Source organism: Populus trichocarpa, chromosome 19 (genome assembly GCF_000002775.5).
Source record: "Populus trichocarpa isolate Nisqually-1 chromosome 19, P.trichocarpa_v4.1, whole genome shotgun sequence".
In the NCBI taxonomy this organism is placed as follows: Eukaryota; Viridiplantae; Streptophyta; class Magnoliopsida; order Malpighiales; family Salicaceae; genus Populus; species Populus trichocarpa.
The window spans coordinates 12,595,314-12,614,261 of record NC_037303.2 but is presented as its reverse complement, the minus strand read 5'-3'; the positions used below and the strand labels follow the sequence as shown (position 1 = coordinate 12,614,261).

The 18,948-nt window shown below is 33.9% G+C and overlaps 2 protein-coding genes and 1 long non-coding RNA gene across 3 annotated transcripts; 1 reads left to right on the top strand and 2 right to left on the bottom strand.

Moving 5' to 3' along the window:
- The first annotated feature begins 220 nt into the window (after positions 1 to 220).
- Positions 221 to 9,540, top strand: LOC7467444 (putative 1-phosphatidylinositol-3-phosphate 5-kinase FAB1D). The gene is made up of 13 exons (XM_024590918.2): positions 221 to 463; positions 1,618 to 1,850; positions 1,959 to 1,992; positions 2,080 to 2,790; positions 2,969 to 3,113; positions 3,197 to 3,538; positions 4,252 to 5,067; positions 5,340 to 5,668; positions 6,015 to 6,141; positions 6,295 to 6,450; positions 6,678 to 8,174; positions 8,256 to 8,522; positions 8,915 to 9,540. Exons 2-13 carry the CDS (start codon positions 1,619 to 1,621, stop codon positions 9,257 to 9,259), a joined length of 5,001 nt encoding a protein of 1,666 aa, XP_024446686.2. The 5' UTR covers positions 221 to 463; position 1,618; the 3' UTR covers positions 9,260 to 9,540.
- On the bottom strand, positions 8,297 to 13,009 carry LOC112325177 (uncharacterized). The gene is made up of 2 exons (XR_002979233.2): positions 12,617 to 13,009; positions 8,297 to 8,778 (listed from the first exon to the last, which is right to left on the bottom strand). It is a non-coding gene; the product is annotated as an uncharacterized LOC112325177 (long non-coding RNA).
- A 510-nt stretch (positions 13,010 to 13,519) lies between these two features.
- Positions 13,520 to 18,431, bottom strand: LOC7475815 (probable arabinosyltransferase ARAD1). Its single transcript, XM_002325531.4, has 3 exons — positions 15,796 to 18,431; positions 15,085 to 15,338; positions 13,520 to 14,258 (listed from the first exon to the last, which is right to left on the bottom strand). Exons 1-3 carry the CDS (start codon positions 16,418 to 16,420, stop codon positions 13,707 to 13,709), a joined length of 1,431 nt encoding a protein of 476 aa, XP_002325567.1. The 5' UTR covers positions 16,421 to 18,431; the 3' UTR covers positions 13,520 to 13,706.
- Positions 18,432 to 18,948: the final 517 nt, after the last annotated feature.

The following is an 18,948-nucleotide window of genomic DNA, read 5'->3' as shown; positions in this document are numbered from 1 at the left end:
AAAATATATTCAAAAACGTTAACTATCTTCATGTTTCTTACAAGATTCAGAATATCTAGCCTTGTCCAAAGCCTTAATTCTTCAGACAAATCTACCTCAAAAACAATACTGTAATAAAATAAATAAAAATAAAAATATCCAAAAAAGAAAAGAAAAAAAAACTGACTCTGTTCATACCACCACGGGGACCCACTTTAAATACCTTCCTTCCATTTTCTTCTCTGCTGCTGCCCTTATTTCTCCTCCTCCATTCTCCCCTCTTGTGACCCCTCTCTATTTTGGATGTGGACTTCACAACAATTCTTTTCTTTCTTCTTTACTGAAAAAGAACTTACAGATTTTGCCTTCAAACGTTGTGGAAGTTTTTAGTTCAGTTTAGTGTTTTTGCTTATAAAGATTGAAACTTGATCATTGAAACAAGAAACAATAACCATATCACTGTACCCTTTTGGTTTCTTTAACAGTAAGTCATGTTCTTTGCTTTTTTTATTTCATTCTTGATGGTATTTCTTATTTGGTTTTGTTTTGACTGGTTTACAAGACTAAAAAACGGTTACTTGCCTCTGAAATCTCGATTCTGTAATGGATAATGGTCCTTTAAAGGTATTATTTAGTTGCCATTTCGGGTTTTGAGTACTGGTTTGGAGATTATATTCAATTCGTAGATCAATTTTCTTACTTTGTAAGTATTGTGGGGAATTGCTTTTTTAAAATTTGGCATTCAAACTTGGTGTGTTTTCTTCAGACCTTTTTGATTAGTTTTCTTGGAAGTGTTGGTGGATTTCAAGATATGAGTAATGTTTTCTGTCTTTTTGCTGATTTTGTTTAGTTTTCCAGGATTGGTGTTTTAACGAGTACTAATTGGATCCTTTATTTTCTCATTTCAATCTTGAACTTGTTTCTGATCAAGTTTCTGGTTTTGGAGTTATACTTCAGTTTCTGAGGAACCTCTTTTGAATCTTGGTTTTATTATACTGTTAGTGCAGAACTTTGAATTATTTTTTTTAAAATATTTTCAAATGTTTCCTCTACAGTTTCTGGCAATTGTAAAGAAAACATCATGTAGCAAGAACTTCACTTGGGACTGCTTGATTTAAAGGATATTTCTGCCTTTTCATTTGGTATAGAATTTGGGTTCACCCTAACAATGTGTTTTCCTTTTCCCTTCTAATTTTCCCCTCCAAGGCCCCTGATGAAGATTTTGAGTCTGTACACCCTGTTGTACGCAACCTTTTGGTTCATGTTCATGTTAGATGAGAAGTTTTTCTCATAAATTTGAGATTTGGTGGAGTAAATCATTATTTTTTAGGTTTTCTACGAGAGTTTGTTTTTTTTTATCTTGGGTAGAAGAGATCTGAAATTCGTTAGTTTTTAGTTGAAGACGAGGAAACATCATTTATGTGTTTCTTTCTTGTTTTTCCTTTCTTTCTTTTCTTTTTTCAATTCACGTTTTTGTTTGAACTACTGCTTTAATATTTTAAAGTGTCTTCTATCCCAGGAAAATAATTACTTACTTTGAATTAGTTAATTTTGTGATTGAACCTATAAGGTGATCGAGGGTGTACACTATTTGAAATAGACTAAGCCGTTTTACTCTTTTTGGATTTGGATGTGTAGCATGTGTCATTATTGTGGTGCTGATCGGACTAAGTTGAAGGATGAAAAGAAGAAACTAGAGAATGGAGGTTGTTTAAAACTAAATGGTGAAGAGCCCATTTGGTCTTGCCGACTTTGTCAGGAAAAGCAGGAACCAGATTTGATGAACCGTGATGGTTCGAGTCATTCTATATTACCACTGATCAGTCCAGCTACTACGTTGCCTAGCAGTGATAGATTTATGTCTAGCTGCAGTAAATTTCTGCCTCTCATTGTCATTCATCCTAATTATTTTTGTGATACACTTGCATCTTGTTCTATGATTCTTATGCTTTTTTTCCTTTTATTATCTGTTTGTTTAGGCGATCTTTATGTCGATGTAAACTCGCATGACTGGTATGTATCACATCTTTGAAATGTAGTGCAGTTACATGCTACTAGATGGTTGTTATTAAAAACGATTTATCTTCTGACTTTTATTAGGGCTCATCAAGAGGAAGAAGCAGCACGCAGTGCTCAGAAGGATCTCAGTTATGGGATGAATGACCAACTGCACAACTCAAGATTGGAAGCTCCTTTAAATAGAGTGGATGGATTACTTAAAGCGACAGAAAACAACTTGAAGGATAGTCATAACGGAACTGATAGAGAGACAGTGAGAGATGTAGAAATTGTGGAACTTCTTCACGGTCAAGAAGCAAAAGATAATGCTTTTGAGAAATGTGTTGGATCTTCAAACGAAGGAAGTGATGTTTCTCAAATCAGTGATGATGAAGTAGATGCGCAGGTTTGGGAGCCTCCTGAAGCAGAAGATCCAGAGGATGATTTGGATGGCAGTGTGGCTTTTATCGATGACGACGACGATGAGTGTGGTGACGGAACAGAATGGGGTAAACCTAGTTCTTTGAGTTACTCGAGGGATGAAGGCAGTCGGAGCTTCAAGTTCAAAGAAGAAAAACAAAAGGCAATGGACGAAGTAGTTAACGTGAAATTCAAGGCTGTCGTGAGTCAACTTCTTAAAACTGCAGGTGTTGCCTCTCTGATGAGAGATGGTGAAAGTTGGGTGGATATTGTTACTTATTTATCATGGGAAGCTGCTTCGTTTTTGAAGCCTGAAGCAATAGATCGGAAAGCAATGGATCCAGATGGCTATGTGAAAGTGAAATGCATTGCAACTGGTTCTCGTAGTGAAAGGTGATATCTCTTTGATATATTAAAGTTTATTATTTTTGTGCATTTTTAATGCCTCAGCCTCATATAGTTTCTTCTACTTATTGTACCTATTCATGCCAGTCAGCAGAGTAGCGTTAACTTTTATACACCTTCCAATCCTTGAGTAAGTTTTTTCATTTTTGTTTGTATTTTCTTGCAGTGAAGTAGTGAAAGGCTTGGTCTTTAAAAAGCGTGCTGCTCACAAGCACATGCCCACTAAGTACAAGAACCCCAGGTTGTTGCTGATCCAAGGTGTGCTTGGTCAGTCTTCAAGTGGATTGTCATCGTTTAAATCAATGGAGCAGGTACTTTGTCCATATCTATACTCCTATTTGTTTTAATCACATATATATGCTCCTATTTGTTTTGATCATTTTCTCATAAACAGGAAAAGGATAATCTGAGGGCTCTCATTGAGACCATAGAAATGTGCCATCCAAATGTAGTTTTAGTAGAAAAATCTGTTTCTCGTGATGTCCAAGAGTGCATCCTAGCAAAAGGAATGACACTGGTCTATGACATGAAGCTCCATCGACTAGAAAGAATTGCTCGCTGTACTGGTTCGCCAATTTTATTATCTGATGCTTTAATGAATCAGAAGTTAAAGCAATGTGATTCCTTTCATATTGAGAGATTTGTTGAGGAACATGTTGCGGTATGCGAAGGAGGAAAGAAGCCAAGGAAGACATTGATGTTCATCGAGGGCTGTCCAACATGTCTGGGATGTACAGTGAGTCTATAATCCTTCGCTTCTTATTTACTTTCCCCCCTAATTCTCTGTTGTGGAGTGTGCACACATGCATCACTTTTTTAGCACCAGGAGTGTCTGCACGTAAATGAACCCTCAGTTGCTTTCTCCTTCTTTCTCAGATACATGAACATGTATGTGCTCTTGTAGACCTGGCTGGTCAATTGAAATCTTTCACCTGACCTTTCTGACATGGTCATAATGATATGTGAATGTTGGCTTTGCAGTTATATATTATCTTGCAGGCATTATATAATGGTTTTCTCTGATCAACTCTGAACGCTATCTATTCTCAAGTCTTAAGAGTTCGACCTAATCATGGAAGCTATCTAAGTTTAAACATAAGTTATTAAAGTTATTTGTGTTTAGTTTTGTACACGAAATTTTATGTGGTAAACTGGTGATGCATCAGTAAAACTTGGAAGTCAATAGCGGCATAGTACTTTAAATATAATCACATTTTTCTAGTGCAACATTGCATTCTTTGCTGCGGAAAGAGAAGTTTCTCTTTACACGTGTATGCTATATTTTATGCAGCTAATCAAGTGCTTTATTGCTTTCTATCCTGGATGATATATGTTTCTCTTCTGTATTTAAGAGGCTGCTGAAAATTTGATCATTACCACTCAGAATATTTTCTGTTCTTCCTTTCAATGTAAAGCAACCATAATTACCTGTACAATATAATTGTGCAGATTTTGTTGAAAGGAAGTCATAGTGATGAGTTGAAGAGGGTTAAATATGTGGTCCAATTTGCTGTAATCATGGCATATCACTTGATTCTTGAGACATCGTTTCTTGTTGATTGGAAGGCAATGTTCTCTTCAGAAATATTTGGTGGAGTAGTTAATACCTCATCAATAGATCAACACTCTTCTGCTTTAGAAACTAGGATTCCTTGTGTTGAGGAGTCTACAACTGAAAGTGGTTCATCTATCATTGATATTCCCATTTCTAATGGATTTCATGAAGAAGGTTCCCACAATATAAACATAGGATTAGAGGGATATGATCCTGCAGTTTTTTCTGGATTTTCCTCTCTTTCAGCCTCTCTGAAGAAAGTTATGGGGGACAGCTTTCCTCTTGTCTCCTCTCCTCCTTATCGGTCCTTGTCTAATTACTTTGGCTTCAATGGACAAGAAACTAATGGTCAAATCATGGAAGAGGTTCCAGTTTTAAAAACTTTGGAAGCTTTTGACCCTAGTGATATGGAAGGTAAAAAGGATTCTGATGAAGAGAAGTCTGCCAATGATGGACAACCTCAATCTTTGTCACCTTACTCTGTAGCCACTCTGGACAGCGGAAATGATGTTGGAAATAAAGAAGATCAAATCCAAAGTAAGGGTGATGCCAATGCAGTGTTGGATTCTCAGAGTATTTTGGTTTTGATGTCTAGACGGAATGCCTTGAGAGGGATTATATGTGAGCAAAGCCATTTTTCTCATATAATGTTCTACAGGAATTTTGATGTTCCCCTTGGAAAGTTTCTTCGGGATAATTTACTCAATCAGGTTATTTCAAATCTCCATTTATCAGGGAATATTATATTTTATGTTGTTATCATCTGGATGTAGTTCTAGATTGGCCATACCTTATGGGAAATATTTCTTATTGAAGGGCTTTTGTTATCTTTTTAGAATTAGGTTTATCCTTTTGCTTCACTGACCTAAGTATCCATCATGTCTACAGCATGGTACAATGTAATTGGTCCTCAACTGTTTTCTAGATTTAGATTGCAATGTTTAGAAGTTTGCATTGATAGAAAAACTGCTGCATTTTGCAGAGAAGCCAGTGCAACACTTGCGGTGAGTTGCCTGAGGCTCACTTTTACTATTATGCTCATCATAATAAGCAGTTGACAATACGAGTTAAAAGGCTTTTCAAGACTTTGCCTGGAGAAGGTGAAGGAAAACTTTGGATGTGGATTCGCTGTGGTAAATGTAAACATGAAAGCAGATTACCAAAATCTACTAAACGAGTCTTGATTTCAACTGCTGCGCGTAGTCTGTCTTTCGGAAAATTCTTGGAGATAAGCTTTTCTCACCAATTTTCATCTGGTAGCTTGTTCAGCTGTGGCCATTCGCTTGAGAGAGACTTCCTCTACTTCTTTGGGTATGGGATATAAAATCCGGTCCTCTTTAAATTATTGAATTTGTTGTATTGAGTAAGATTGTGCAAATAATCTCTATTTTCATGAAAAAGTGATAAAATGTGTCCAGAGAGGAATTCCCTGGCCTTGAGCTCACATTTCTTACCTAGCCAGAAGATGGATGCTCTAGGATTTTTCTGGAATATTTTGGTCAGATTTTTGCTGTAAGGGACCATGTTTACTTTTTGAGAAACTTCGATGTAGATTAAGTTAATTAACTGGTGTCTGCATTTCCATTCTCTACATCCGTGCGAAATCTTATATTTACTTTTTGTGCTTTATCATTCATGGTATACATGTATTTTGCAGATTGGGTCCAATGGCAGCAATGTTTAAATACTCTCCAGTGACAACCTATAATGTGTCTCTCCCACCCCAGAAGCTGGAGTTCTATCATTCAATCAGACTTGATGGCCTCAAGAAAGAATTCCATGCTGTATGTGTCCCTCTGATCCTATCTTCTTTTTGATGTTTGATGATGCGTTGATGTTTCTCTACAAATGTTGGAAGATATTTGTCTTCCACACTCTCTTTTAGGATATCTTGAATTACTGTGAGGTGGAATTGATTTTTCTGTTGTTTTTTCAAGGTTTATTCAAAAGGGATGCTGATCTTCAATGGGGTTGGTGAGGCGTTGAAGAATTTAAGATCTCGATTTGCAGGGTCAGTTCTGAACCTTCAAGGTTCATTGAAAGAATTCTCTGATATTGAAGATATGTTGAAGCAGGAGAGTTCTGAGTTTGAGGTTAGTTTTTGTACGTATTTTGTCATTTACCTCTTCCTAGGTTCATGCACGCGTGTGTATATTAGTTGCAATTTTACAAGGAACTCTTATTGCAATGACATGACATGGCGGTTTCCATAATTTCATGTCATACCTATACTTGTGTATTTCATTAAGTGCTTTGTTTCAGTTCATGGTTGCTAAGTGTTTCCTTTTTCCCATGGTTGCACTGTTGTAAACAAAATCAGTTAAACATTCAGAATGCAGTTGCTAAGAATGGTGATGAGGCTGTTTACAAGCTTCTTAGTTTGAATCAGTTATCATGGGAGCTTCTTCTTGAATCATGCATTTGGGAAAGACGCCTGCATTCATTGCTCTTGCCTGATACTTTGATGTTAGTAACCGGTGCCAGTAAGAAAGAATTGCAGGAACAGTTTGAGTCGCAGATGACTGACACTGCTGATGGAAAAATCCAGTGGAATGATAATACTTTGGGAAGCAGTGATGAAGTTTCTGACAACAGTGGCAATTTAAGGGACATGCTCAGTACAACTGTCGAGGCAAGTGAATTTTCAATCAAAGAAATTCCAGTTGATGATCATGTTCATGAATTTAGGAAGCAGGATAATCTTTACACCTCATCTGCTGTGGCTGAGGATATTGAGAGGTCAAGAGTGAGTGGTCTGAGCCAGAACAGATTTATCAACCAAGAACTATCTGTGAAACCTAGTGGCTCTGCCCACCAGCATTCTGATGATGGAAATTGCCAAGCAGACTATTTATCTGATGTACAAGTTGAAAGAACCATTCCAATTACTACAAGTATAGGGAGCAGTGATTCTTTTGTTGATTCTGATTCAATTAAAAAGGGTACGTCTGCACGTTCTTTGGCATCCAGCTTAGAGAACTCAAATGGATGGTTCTGGATGCCATTTCCAGAAATCCGACAGATCTACATGAAGGATCTTCAGAGAGGTTTCATGCCAAAATTTCAGTCTATCAGTAGCAATATTCAGGAACACATGTCTGCAGCCCATCAGCTAATCACCAAGGAATGCCAGAGGCTGCACATCCCTCTTGGAACTGATAATTATATGGTGAAAGATTATGATGATGAACTCTCTAGCATAATTGCCTGTGCACTGGCATTTTTGAAAGGTCAACCTATTTCAACAGAGCTTTACAATGAGGATGATAGGAAAGAGGGTGGCATGTCTTTTAAATCAACTGATAGTTTAGACATACTGACTCGAATTCCTACAATGATCTCCCCACATTGGTCCTCTAATGGTTCTGATTCAGATTCTGTCCATTCTATGCTAAACATTTCTTCGGACGAGTCGCGCTTGTCCAGCTTTGATGGGCTGAATTTGTTGGAATCACTTGTTCGTCCAGAAAATCTTAGCCCTGAAGTCGCTTTTGGGCGGTCAAAATCACTTGGAAAGGGTAAATACTCAGTAATTTGTCTATACGCTAAGCAGTTCCATGATCTTCGGAATCGATGCTGTCCATCTGAACTTGATTATATCGCTTCCTTAAGTCGTTGTAAGAATTGGGATGCAAAAGGTGGAAAGAGCAAATCCTTTTTTGCAAAGACACTTGATGACAGATTTATTATAAAGGAAATCAAGAAGACAGAATTTGAGTCATTTGTGAAGTTTGCTCCACATTATTTCAAATACATGAACGAGTCATTTGAGTTAGGAAACCAAACTTGCCTTGCAAAAGTTCTGGGGATTTATCAGGTTTGGTTTCTTGATTTCATAACTTTTTATCCTTTTAGCTTTGTTCTTCAAAAACTCAATTATTTCTATGCAATTTTTCAGGTGATCCTTAGACAGACAAAAAGCGGGAAAGAGATCAAGCATGATCTAATGGTCATGGAGAATCTTACCTTTGGTCGAAACATTACTCGCCAGTATGATCTTAAGGGAGCTTTACATGCTAGATACAATTCAGCAGCTGATGGTTCAGGAGATGTTCTTTTGGATCAAAACTTTGTTGATGACATGAATTCCTCTCCACTGTATGTCAGTAATACAGCAAAGCGTCTCCTGGAACGGGCTGTTTGGAATGACACAACTTTTCTTAACGTGAGTCTTGACATCAATTCTCTCTACTAATTAAACAGATAGCCATAACCAGATATCTTCAATCTGATTTAATTTCTGGATCATTATTGAAATTTTCTAGATAATAGGAAGTTGATGTACAAGCCAGATACTTACTAATATAGAAGCAGCGCTGCTTGTGGTCCCTCCTGCCCTCTTTGTATTGCTTGGCCTGCAGTGCACCCTTACTCTTCGCTTTGATCAATATGCTAAATGTTTTTAGCTAGCTCTTGATTCTCTGTTTTTTTTTTAATTACAATTCATAATTACTATTTGTGCTGATAATTACAAATCTTAATGTTATTTTTCATGTTAATTTTTCAAAATGCTCTATAGGATATGCTGTCTGACACATTTCTTGTTTGTTTTTGCAGTCAATCAATGTAATGGATTATTCTTTACTGGTCGGAGTAGACACCCAGCGACGAGTGCTTGTGTGTGGGATTATTGATTATCTCAGGCAGTATACCTGGGACAAGCAGCTGGAAACATGGGTGAAGTCTTCCCTTGTTCCTAAAAATCTGTTGCCAACTGTTATATCTCCTATAGAGTACAAAAAGAGGTTCAGAAAGTTCATGACTGCGCACTTCTTGAGTGTCCCGGATAACTGGTGCTCACAGAGTTCCTCTAACCCTTGTGAACTTTGTGGCACCAGAGATGATGATCCATCCCAATCCACGTCCCGAAAACAAGGAGGGCAGAATGGGCTTACTCATTAGTTTCAACATCTGGTTCATGATTCTTTGAAATTTGTTTTCGGCCAGTTCATTTTACTGTACATAGATGTCACAACTATATAGCCAACCCTATAATATCAGCCCATTTTTAGCAAATTTATGGGGATAGTTTTGTTTCTACAGGTCTGCCAATGTCACCCTATAGCAAAATGCTTGTAATTCTGTGAATGTATTGAGAAAATTGTAGAGAGCCATGAACTGGTTATTTCAAATGAATCCAAAAAAGAAAACAAAATGCAGCTATTGTTAGTAGCTTTCTTGCATCTGCTGATGTTCGTTGTATGTTTATTTGAATATATAGCTTTCTAATTCCTGTTACCATACGACACAAGAAATGCTCTCTTGGCCCCTTCAACCGAGGCATGAAGAAATCGAAGCTGGCATACCAAGACGAATCACTTTCCTTCGCTCCTCACATATCATGTGGTATATTAACTACTAGGAAGCAGTGGTGCTTAGGAAGATGATTAACGCTTGCAGCAAGTGTTTTGTCCCTGTTGCTTCCCTCCGAGAGAAGGATTGGGATTTTTTTTTTCCTTTTCTCTTTTACATTACGTTAAACTATGCTAATTCAGGACTTGTGTTTTCCGATGTATTTAGTTAAGGTACCTGGTTTCCTATATAGTGCTTGTCTTTTTCATGTTCGAGTGAGGTTTAGAGTTCTATATAAACAGATAGCAGCAAGCTCTGTTACCACTCAAAAAATCAGTAAGATTTTCTCTCCAAAGTTTTTCTTTGCCAAGTTTCGATTCCAACTACGGCTTGATTTGGCTATGGTTTAAACCGCTTGGCGGAACACTCGCCAAGTGCAATGGCTTCCAAAGTGGTGGATACCTCTTCTTTTTTCTTATCTTGTTCTTCCCTTAATGTTTCGTACATTGTAGTTTAGTTTAATACTAGATAGATGTCTTCTTGGTCTGGTTAATTTTTTTCAATATAAAAAAATAATTCATGTGATATCAACATTTTAAAATGAATAAAAATCTAAAAATTTAGTAATTAAAAGAGGTTGTACTTGCTATCAAAGCAGTGACCTATAAAGCAAGAAAAAAAAAACACTATGAAACGAACATTTTATGCTTGCACTTACACCATTAATTTAATTTAATTAAAAAATAATTTTTTTAAAAAGCTAGATTTAACAAAGGTTGAAAAAAATAATCCAATTTAACCCTTGTTACTTTCAAAATGACAAAAACATCCCATAGAAAGCGAATAAGAAAAATAAAAAAATATTGGTGGATGAAAACAAAAATAAGAAATTAGCTTAAAAAAGGAGAAAAAAACCAAGTAAACTCGGAAGAACCCTGTACACTTGAGTTAATCTCTCAAACCTACAATCTGTTAAATTCTAAACCTGAACTCAACTAAAAAGCTCAACACTTGAACAATTAAATGTTGGATGATGAAATCAATAAATTTAATTTAATTAAAACATAAAATTCCTTTCAAAAAAGATAAATTTAACAAAGGCTAAAAAAAACCCGAGACAACCCGTTTTATTTTCAAAATGACAGATAAATCCCATAGAAAATGAAAAAAAATAATGTTGGAGGATGAGATCAGAAAAAAATGAACTTAAAAAAAAAAGAAAAAAAGTATGAAAAAAAAGGTGAATCTTATAAACTATGATTAAACTCTTAAATCTGCAATTCGTTAAATTCTAGACCTGAACTCAACTCAGAAGCTTAACACCTAAAGAATTAAATGTTGGAGGATGAAATCAATTAATTTAAAAATAAAATTCTTTTTGAAAAAGCTAAATTTTATAAAAACAAAAAAAATCCGAGGTAACCTATGTTATTTTTAAAATGATTTAAAAATTCAATAGAAAGCAAATTAAAAAAAAAATAACAAAATGATGCAAGATGAAACCGAAAAAAAAAAAGCTTAAAAAAAGAGAAAAAAACCAAGTAAGCCCGAGTAAACTTCGTAAACCCGAGTTAATCTCCCAACCCTATAATCCGTTAAATTCTAGACTCTGAGTTCAACTAATATGCTAAACACTCGACCAGTAAAATGTTAGGAGGATGAAATCAATTAACTTAATTTAATAAAAAAATTTATTTAAAAAACCCTTTCAAATTGACTGAAAAATCTTATAAAGTGAATAAAATAATAACAAAATATTAAAGGGTAAAAAAATTAAAAAAAAAATACAAAGTAAACCTGGATGAATATCGTAAATTTAGATAAATCTCGTAAACTTATATTCCATTAAAAAGAAAAAAAATATCCTTCCTACCCCTAAAATCAAGTTGAATGAGTTCTCTCTCCAAGAATAAAATAGTAATTTAACTTTGCGAATCTACATTGAAATGCAAACACTTCTATTTTTTTTTTTTTCCTCACAGTCTTGCACTCTCATTGTGCTAAGTGGATTGAATGGTTTTCTCCAGGGTAATTATAAGCTTGAGTTTTAAATGAAACAGACCTGGTTAAAACCCTAGCTCATTTAGGTCTCGGGTTGATCCACCGGGTGAGATAACTATGCCCTCACAGTCGAGAATGACTCTTCTTATTGGCGTGAAGCATTCGAAAACATTTGAACTCTTTTCCAGGTTTTTTTTCTCCAATATATGCATGCTGTTTTTTCATCAATATTGAGCAAAAAGAATTAACGTATTATTTTTTATACTGATTTACTTTTTTTTTGTGATTATTTTTTAGGGGCACACTATTATATTGACGAAGATGGAGGGAAAACATTTGTTTGGGGCAAACATGACCCAGTGAAGAAACTGAAAAGAGTTGACAAGACTCTAGGAACTTGAATAAAAAAAATCCATCTTCTTAATTGCAGATTCAGCTGATGAGAGATCAAAACAAGCATGAACTTAATCCAGAAAGCTTTCACCTTGTTCTTCTATATTACATGAAGAATTCTCTGCAATTTCTTTTCCTTGTTAGGTTTTACAAGTCAAAATATAGGAGAGTACTTACCATATTATTTTGAATTTGAGAAAAAAAATCTAAAACTTATTTTTTATGTACAATTCGTCTGGTTTTATCCTATTAATTTGAACGAGTCAATGGTGTTTAGTTAAACATGAATATTCATAAGAATTACTAACATGATTCAAATTTTAATATTATTTAATATACTTGATTTTGATATCGAATCTGAAATACGTATTGTTTTTTCAAATTTAATGTTTAATACTAATAATCTTTCATTTTTTTTTAAAAAAAAAAACCTTTTATATTGGTGAATGTTTAAGCTTACATCATGATAAATAATTAGTTTGTTAATAATAATAGTGAGTATTTTTAAAAATAATAAATAATCTCCAATTATGTTAACTTGAAAGAATAAAACTTCCTGATGAATCTCGTTACCTGCATCTAATCAACGCAGTCCTCGGTGGTGGCACTGCTAGGCTCAACCACTGCTACAATCCTTGCCTCGACCATTTTGGCTCCTCTTCCGACCACCGACGGCATATGCACAACCTTAAATCGCCGGCTGATGAGTGTCTTGTGGGCCCTTTCGGCCGCCTCCTGTGTCGTTTTCACGTTAACCGATAGCTTTCGTACATCAACCGGTAGGTTGTATTACGGGATGGCAACATTCAGAGGGATATGGACGTTCAATGGAGGCAGGAAGAAACCAAGTGTGCAGTCTGATTATAGGCTGAGATGGGCTGACCTCTTTAACTGGATGCTGTGGGGTGTTACTATCAATGCTTAGGAAAGTGATCACCACCGTTCCTTTTTGTGGTTAGTGTTTTGTTTGTGTCGTGGGGTGTTGAAAAAACAAAACAATTTTGTTAGATAAATAGATTCTATTTTTTATATCAAACCCTACATATAATTACATTTTAAATTTTAATTTTATAAAAGTTAAAATAATTTATTTTTCACTTTTTATTTATTTATAAAAATTTATCTCACTAATTTTAACTAAACATATGTTTTTTAAAAAAATATATTTTTCATAAACCTACTTTTAACAGAAAATGCGTTATATTCTAGATGCTAGGCATTCTCTTTTCTTTTCACAAACCTGGAAAGTACTATATGTTCAGAAAAAAAAAAAAAGGAAGACCTATACAACCATGCATGTAAGCCGATTCACGATTTCATGTCCCACTGAGTTCAAATTTTTAAAGAGATTCTTAAACTAAATTGCAATATCCATGGCCACTGAAGGCAGTGTGGGAGCAAATACTGGAATTCACACATGTAATGACCAGACACTTGAACTGTAAAGTTTAACCAGGATAAAGAAGAAAGAAAGAGTAGACAAAATGGCAAATTTCAGTAAAGTGCGCTGTTTATGAATATTTTAACAAGCCTGAAATTTACAAATATCGAATCATGGGGAAAGGAATGAGCAACTCTTTTTTTTTCTCCCGAGAGATGAAATTAAATTGACTTTATAGAATAATGCATAGTGTCAAAAGCTATTAGAATTACTTGATTTGGTTCAGGTACAATGGCAACGCAAAGGAACTGATACACCAGGTGGTTTTCTTCTCTCTCGAACAACAGCTTCCTTAATGGCAGGCAATTTTTGAAGTACCTTTTTCCATATGTGATTCACTGCACCATCTGGAGAAATAGGACCAATACCACCTGGATGACCATTATCATACTGAAGAATCGGTTGAACCTTAGCCATATTTCTACGGAATTCATTCCTCTGCTTCACAGAAATGCTTCTGAGACGATCCACCAGCCATCTGGGCTTCAAGGCATCATCAACTGCAACAAAAACTGCGAATTCTGTGTAATCTACCATGCCTTCAAATGGCAGCTCAATGTTGTCACTTACAACAACAGGTATACACAGGCTTTGGATGGCATCGAATAGCCGGCAAGAAGAGGGGGTGTCCCCAGCTGGGTGCAAACAGAATTCTGATGATCTCATCCCTCTAATGGACTGCTCCCTCCCAGTAGCATTAGGGAATCCTTCTTCAATGATAACTCCAGGCTCATTAACCAGCAAGTCCCACAATTTTTCTCGAACTATGCCTCCCTGTCAATGATAATATTAGCAACATCAAAAACATGATCAGGCAGTACTGTAATGCATTCAGATATACTTGATTGACATGAGATTGAAGTTAGCCCCAAGAAACTCTTCTGAACAACCTTGTATAAAATAATACAGCTCCTAACGATCACTAATCAAATAGAAAACAAACCAGAGAGACCTGCCCCCAGGGCCCTCCAAAGACACCATTCTCATACACAAGTTTAGAAGTCCATGTTAATTTCTCCCAAAGGATTGCACAATCTACAAAGTTAAAAGAGAGAAAAATGAACAGGGGTCCCCAATGAAGAGCTGCTATTTATCACACAAAAAGGGTGCTCACTCAAGGGAAAAGTCCAAATTTAATTTCCATTGCACAAGTAAAAAAAAAAAAAAAACCAAACCTGAGAAAAGATAAAAAGAAATGATGATTAACTGCTGAGTTATCACATGAAAAATGGTCCTTTGGTGTATGTGGCGCCAAAGCAAAGCTTGATTACTTGAATCTTTGACAAATTAAATAGGGGGAAAACATGAAAAATAGGATTACTATTAAGTTAATTTGTTCCATTTTTTTTGTTTGTTTTAAGCACATCTATGAGGAAAACAGGAAACTGAAACAAATACAAATAATGCAATAGAAACATCCAGTAGGGTGTAAAAAGTATGACACAAGAACTTAAGCATGTTATTGCAAGCACAGAAATTGGCTCTTCATCCAATACAAATAAAAGTTTCGACAGGTCAAAATAAATGCCAAGCCAAATGACCATATCATGTTTGATACTTGAAAAAAAACAATGTAATAGTTTTTCAATTGAATACTGACCCGGTGCCTATGTTTGGCTCCTTTAAAATAAAGAAGGGTGCTGCGTTTCTTGTTCTCTGATAACTGCAATCTAGGAAGTAGATGTGTGTATGGAACAATCACATCTTTCAGCAGTGAGACTTGGGTATGCTGTATCATATCTGACGAACTACCATTCGATGACTTCGAGTCAAGCCTATACCACCCACCAAAGTCTACCACCAGTAGAATAGCTGGGGCTATCTCAGCTCTTAAATGCCACATCGCAACTGGGTCTGCCAAAGAATGCTTCAAGTTTTAACATAACCTGACAATCCAGAGACTAAATCATAAGCTGCTAAAGTATGCATAGCACTTCTACTTCTTGCTTCATTATTTGTTATGGCAAAAGCATCATTATCTTTATCAACCTTATCGCAATGACAACAATGTCATACATATGAGATCAACTGAAACCAACATAAACAACCACTTCAAACTCACTAGCAAAGCAGCCCGCTGCCAAACAACTCAAACCGCAAACCAAACCAGCAAACCCCACAAAAAACCCAGATATGAAGTTGCATTTTCCGAATACATATAACCACTGACTAAAGCAATCAGATCATACTCAACAACTAAAACCAACATGAAATACCAATGAATAAAACCCAACAACATAGAGAACATCAAAACAACTCTAAAGCCAAAAACAACAAAAGCCCGTTTTCTCAAATAAATAAGAAACACTACCTGTAAGAACAAAGACATGATCTTTCCCGCCAGATCGCTTCCACGCATCCGAATTTCTCACAATATCCACCACTTGCTTCTGCCTTCTATAATCCTCATTCCCTTCTTTTCTCCTAAAACTTCCCTTTCCCTTTGCAAGCTCCATTTCAGCACTCAGTGTAGCAAAAAAGGGCACGAAAACAACATCAGCTTCATTACAATCAAACACCCTTTTAGCAAAAGATCGAAACTTTAACTTCTCTGGTGTCATTAAGTCACCAGTGATCCAGTACTCAGCACTGTACTGCTTAATCAAAGGATTCTCAGGGTAATCAAGAAATTTTTGGTTCTTGGTGGGTTTGGGTCGGATCTGATGATCTGGGTCGGAGCTAATACGGGTATCAGGTATAGAGGAGGACCAGTATTGGTCAAGGAGGCCGTAGTTGAGAGATCTAGGGAGGTCAGCTACATAGACTTTGATGGAATTTTGAGAGGTTTGGAGGGTGGTTTGCGGATTAGGGAAAGATGGGTTTTTGTTGTAGAGGAAGAAGAGGGAGAAGCAGAGGAAAGAGAGGGTAGTGAAAGCGAGGAAGAGAGTTGGGATTGAGCATGGAAGTGTGGTGGTGGTGGTCTTTGGTGGCGGCATTTTTTTGTCTGGCAATTTTGCTTTCTGCTTTGATAGAGTTGGTTTTTGCAGGGGTGGTGGAGTTTTCCAGATTTGGGGAAGAAGGGTACTATGGTCATTTGAACTTCAATATTTTTTTCTTTCTTTAATTCAATTTTCTTATGATATAGGAGGATGATTCTTTTATTTGTTAGAGATATTTATTAGGGTCTGTTTGCTAGATGAAAAATGCTTTGCATTTTATAACTCTAATTTTCGACCTCATTTACGGTTGTTATTTAATGTAAGAAAATTAGAAAACATGTCAATTTAAATCATTTATTGATAAATCAATTGAGAAAATTTGAAAATGTATTCAAATTATAACATATTCTATAAAACAATAGAACAATGAGAATAATGTTCACAATACATTTGTGCATTGTTGTTATATAAATTTCTAGGGTGTTGTATATACATCATGAAAATTAATTTTAATTTTTATTTTTAGAAAGAGCAACAAAATGGCATAAAAAATTATACAAGAAGAAATAAAAAAAAAATGACAAGAATATTTTTGTGTGATGGTAGTTTTTACTGGCAATATTATCCATATATACTCCATGAGAAACTTTTTGTATTTAATTATATGAAAATAAAAATAGATTAGGATACAAAATATATTAAGAAAAAATATTTTTTTTTGTCAAAATTGTATTTTCTTATTCATGAAATTATTTTTTTTACAATAAAATTATTTTTTTATTAACACTATGGTTTATAAATGATTTGAATTTAAAAAATACATTTTTTAATCAACAACTTATTTTTTTATGTATTTCTTTTTTTTGAAAAATTATTTTTGAAAAATAAATAAAAAATTATTATGACTATGAAAACAAATTTCAATTAAAAATAAAAATATCATGAATCAATATTTTAATGCACTTATATAGAAATATATGAGACAGTATATCTAAGAAAATAATATAAAGATTTTATAATAAAAAATAAATATTTTATTCTCATGAACAAATTATTTAAAAGATATTTTATATTAGATTAATACATAATTATTCATGAAACAATTGTTAATATCATTATAGTTTTAATCTTCTTAAAAATAATAGCATAATTATATAATATCTTAAATATTATTTTAATAAAGTAATTTTAAAAAATATTTAAAAATTAAAAACAAATTAAAAGGATATTTAGCAAAAAAAAAGTGAGTAATCCTCCAAAACCCTCTAATCACTCTAAAACTCGAAATCCAATTGATTAAAAAAATAAATTTATAGGCCCTTATCTATTTTTTATGACATGTTCGAAAAAAAACATCACTTCTTCTGAACTCTTTCTAAGATGAACTAATTGACTAAGATTAATAGTTTTTGTGGTTAAAATATGATTGATCGAACACCATTTCTCTTTTATCCCTATTTCCATGGACTTTTTCCCTCCTAACTCATCCAAAGACTAAGATGTAAAAAAATAAAATTTAGGACTAAAATGTAAGAACCTAAAACAATAGTGATCAAACATACAAAGTTGAAAAATTTAGGAACTAAATCGTAGTTTTCCATGCCCATGAACAATAAAAAAAAGGATTTTTTTTTAGTGTTAACTTCAATAAATGTTGTCTCACTTTTCTTAAAAAAACAATATATAAACTTACAATCTAATTTATAATATTGATCTTTAATTTAATATAAAAACATTTCTTGCCACCTTGATTAACTAGAACATGAAAATTAAACATAAATTATAAAATTTAAAACCATGTTAACATACTATAGAAAAATAAAATTGAATAAGGAAAAAAAAAAGGAATCGTGAATGTGTAAATTTTCAAGAACTAGAGAAGGGCTGAAATAGTTATAATAGCATTTTAAATTTAAAAACAATGCAATATCTTATTTCACAATTTTTTTTATATTACAGAGATATATTTAAATAAACTCCAATGAAATTATGATTATAACAATTAAAAATATTATCTTTGATATTTGTATTTTGGAATGGAGATTAACAAAAAATACTTTCTTTAAGTGATAACTTTTATACATGTTTTTTCACTTATTTTAATTATAAATTAAACTCTATTTTATAATAACAACTTTTAGTTTAATATCATGATATTTCTCACCATCATGAATATGTTAAGAGTATACAAATAAAAATAAATTATAAAATTTAAAACAATATCAATATAACTTAAAAAAATTTAAATTGAAAAGAAAAAAAAATAGTGATCATAACTATATAATTTTTAAATAACTAAAAAACAGAATAGTTGAAAATGCATTATTACAAAATAACTTAAAATGAATATGAATAGAGAATTCACTATGCACTTAGATATAGATTATTATTTACAACAATATAATTATCATTTTTCCTTATCAAAAAATAAAGTAAAATCTTTATTATTTACAACAATATAATTATCATTTTTCCTTATCAAAAAATAAAGTAAAATGTAGCCTTAGAGTTGGGGATAGAATGGTTTTTTTTAAGGGTTATTTAGTTATTATAAAATTAATTGTAGATAATTTTCTTTTTTACCT

Coding starts and splice junctions, on each gene's coding strand:
- LOC7467444 (XM_024590918.2), top strand. CDS start 1,619: ATGTGTCATTATTGTGGTGCTGATCGGACTAAGTTGAAGGATGAAAAG. Junction 1,851..1,958: donor TAGATTTATGTCTAGCTGCA/GTAAATTTCTGC, acceptor CTGTTTGTTTAG/GCGATCTTTATGTCGATGTA. Junction 6,142..6,294: donor TCAAGAAAGAATTCCATGCT/GTATGTGTCCCT, acceptor TGTTTTTTCAAG/GTTTATTCAAAAGGGATGCT.
- LOC7475815 (XM_002325531.4), bottom strand. CDS start 16,420: ATGCCGCCACCAAAGACCACCACCACCACACTTCCATGCTCAATCCCA. Junction 15,339..15,795: donor TCATGTCTTTGTTCTTACAG/GTAGTGTTTCTT, acceptor ATTCTTTGGCAG/ACCCAGTTGCGATGTGGCAT. Junction 14,259..15,084: donor GAGCCAAACATAGGCACCGG/GTCAGTATTCAA, acceptor TATCATTGACAG/GGAGGCATAGTTCGAGAAAA.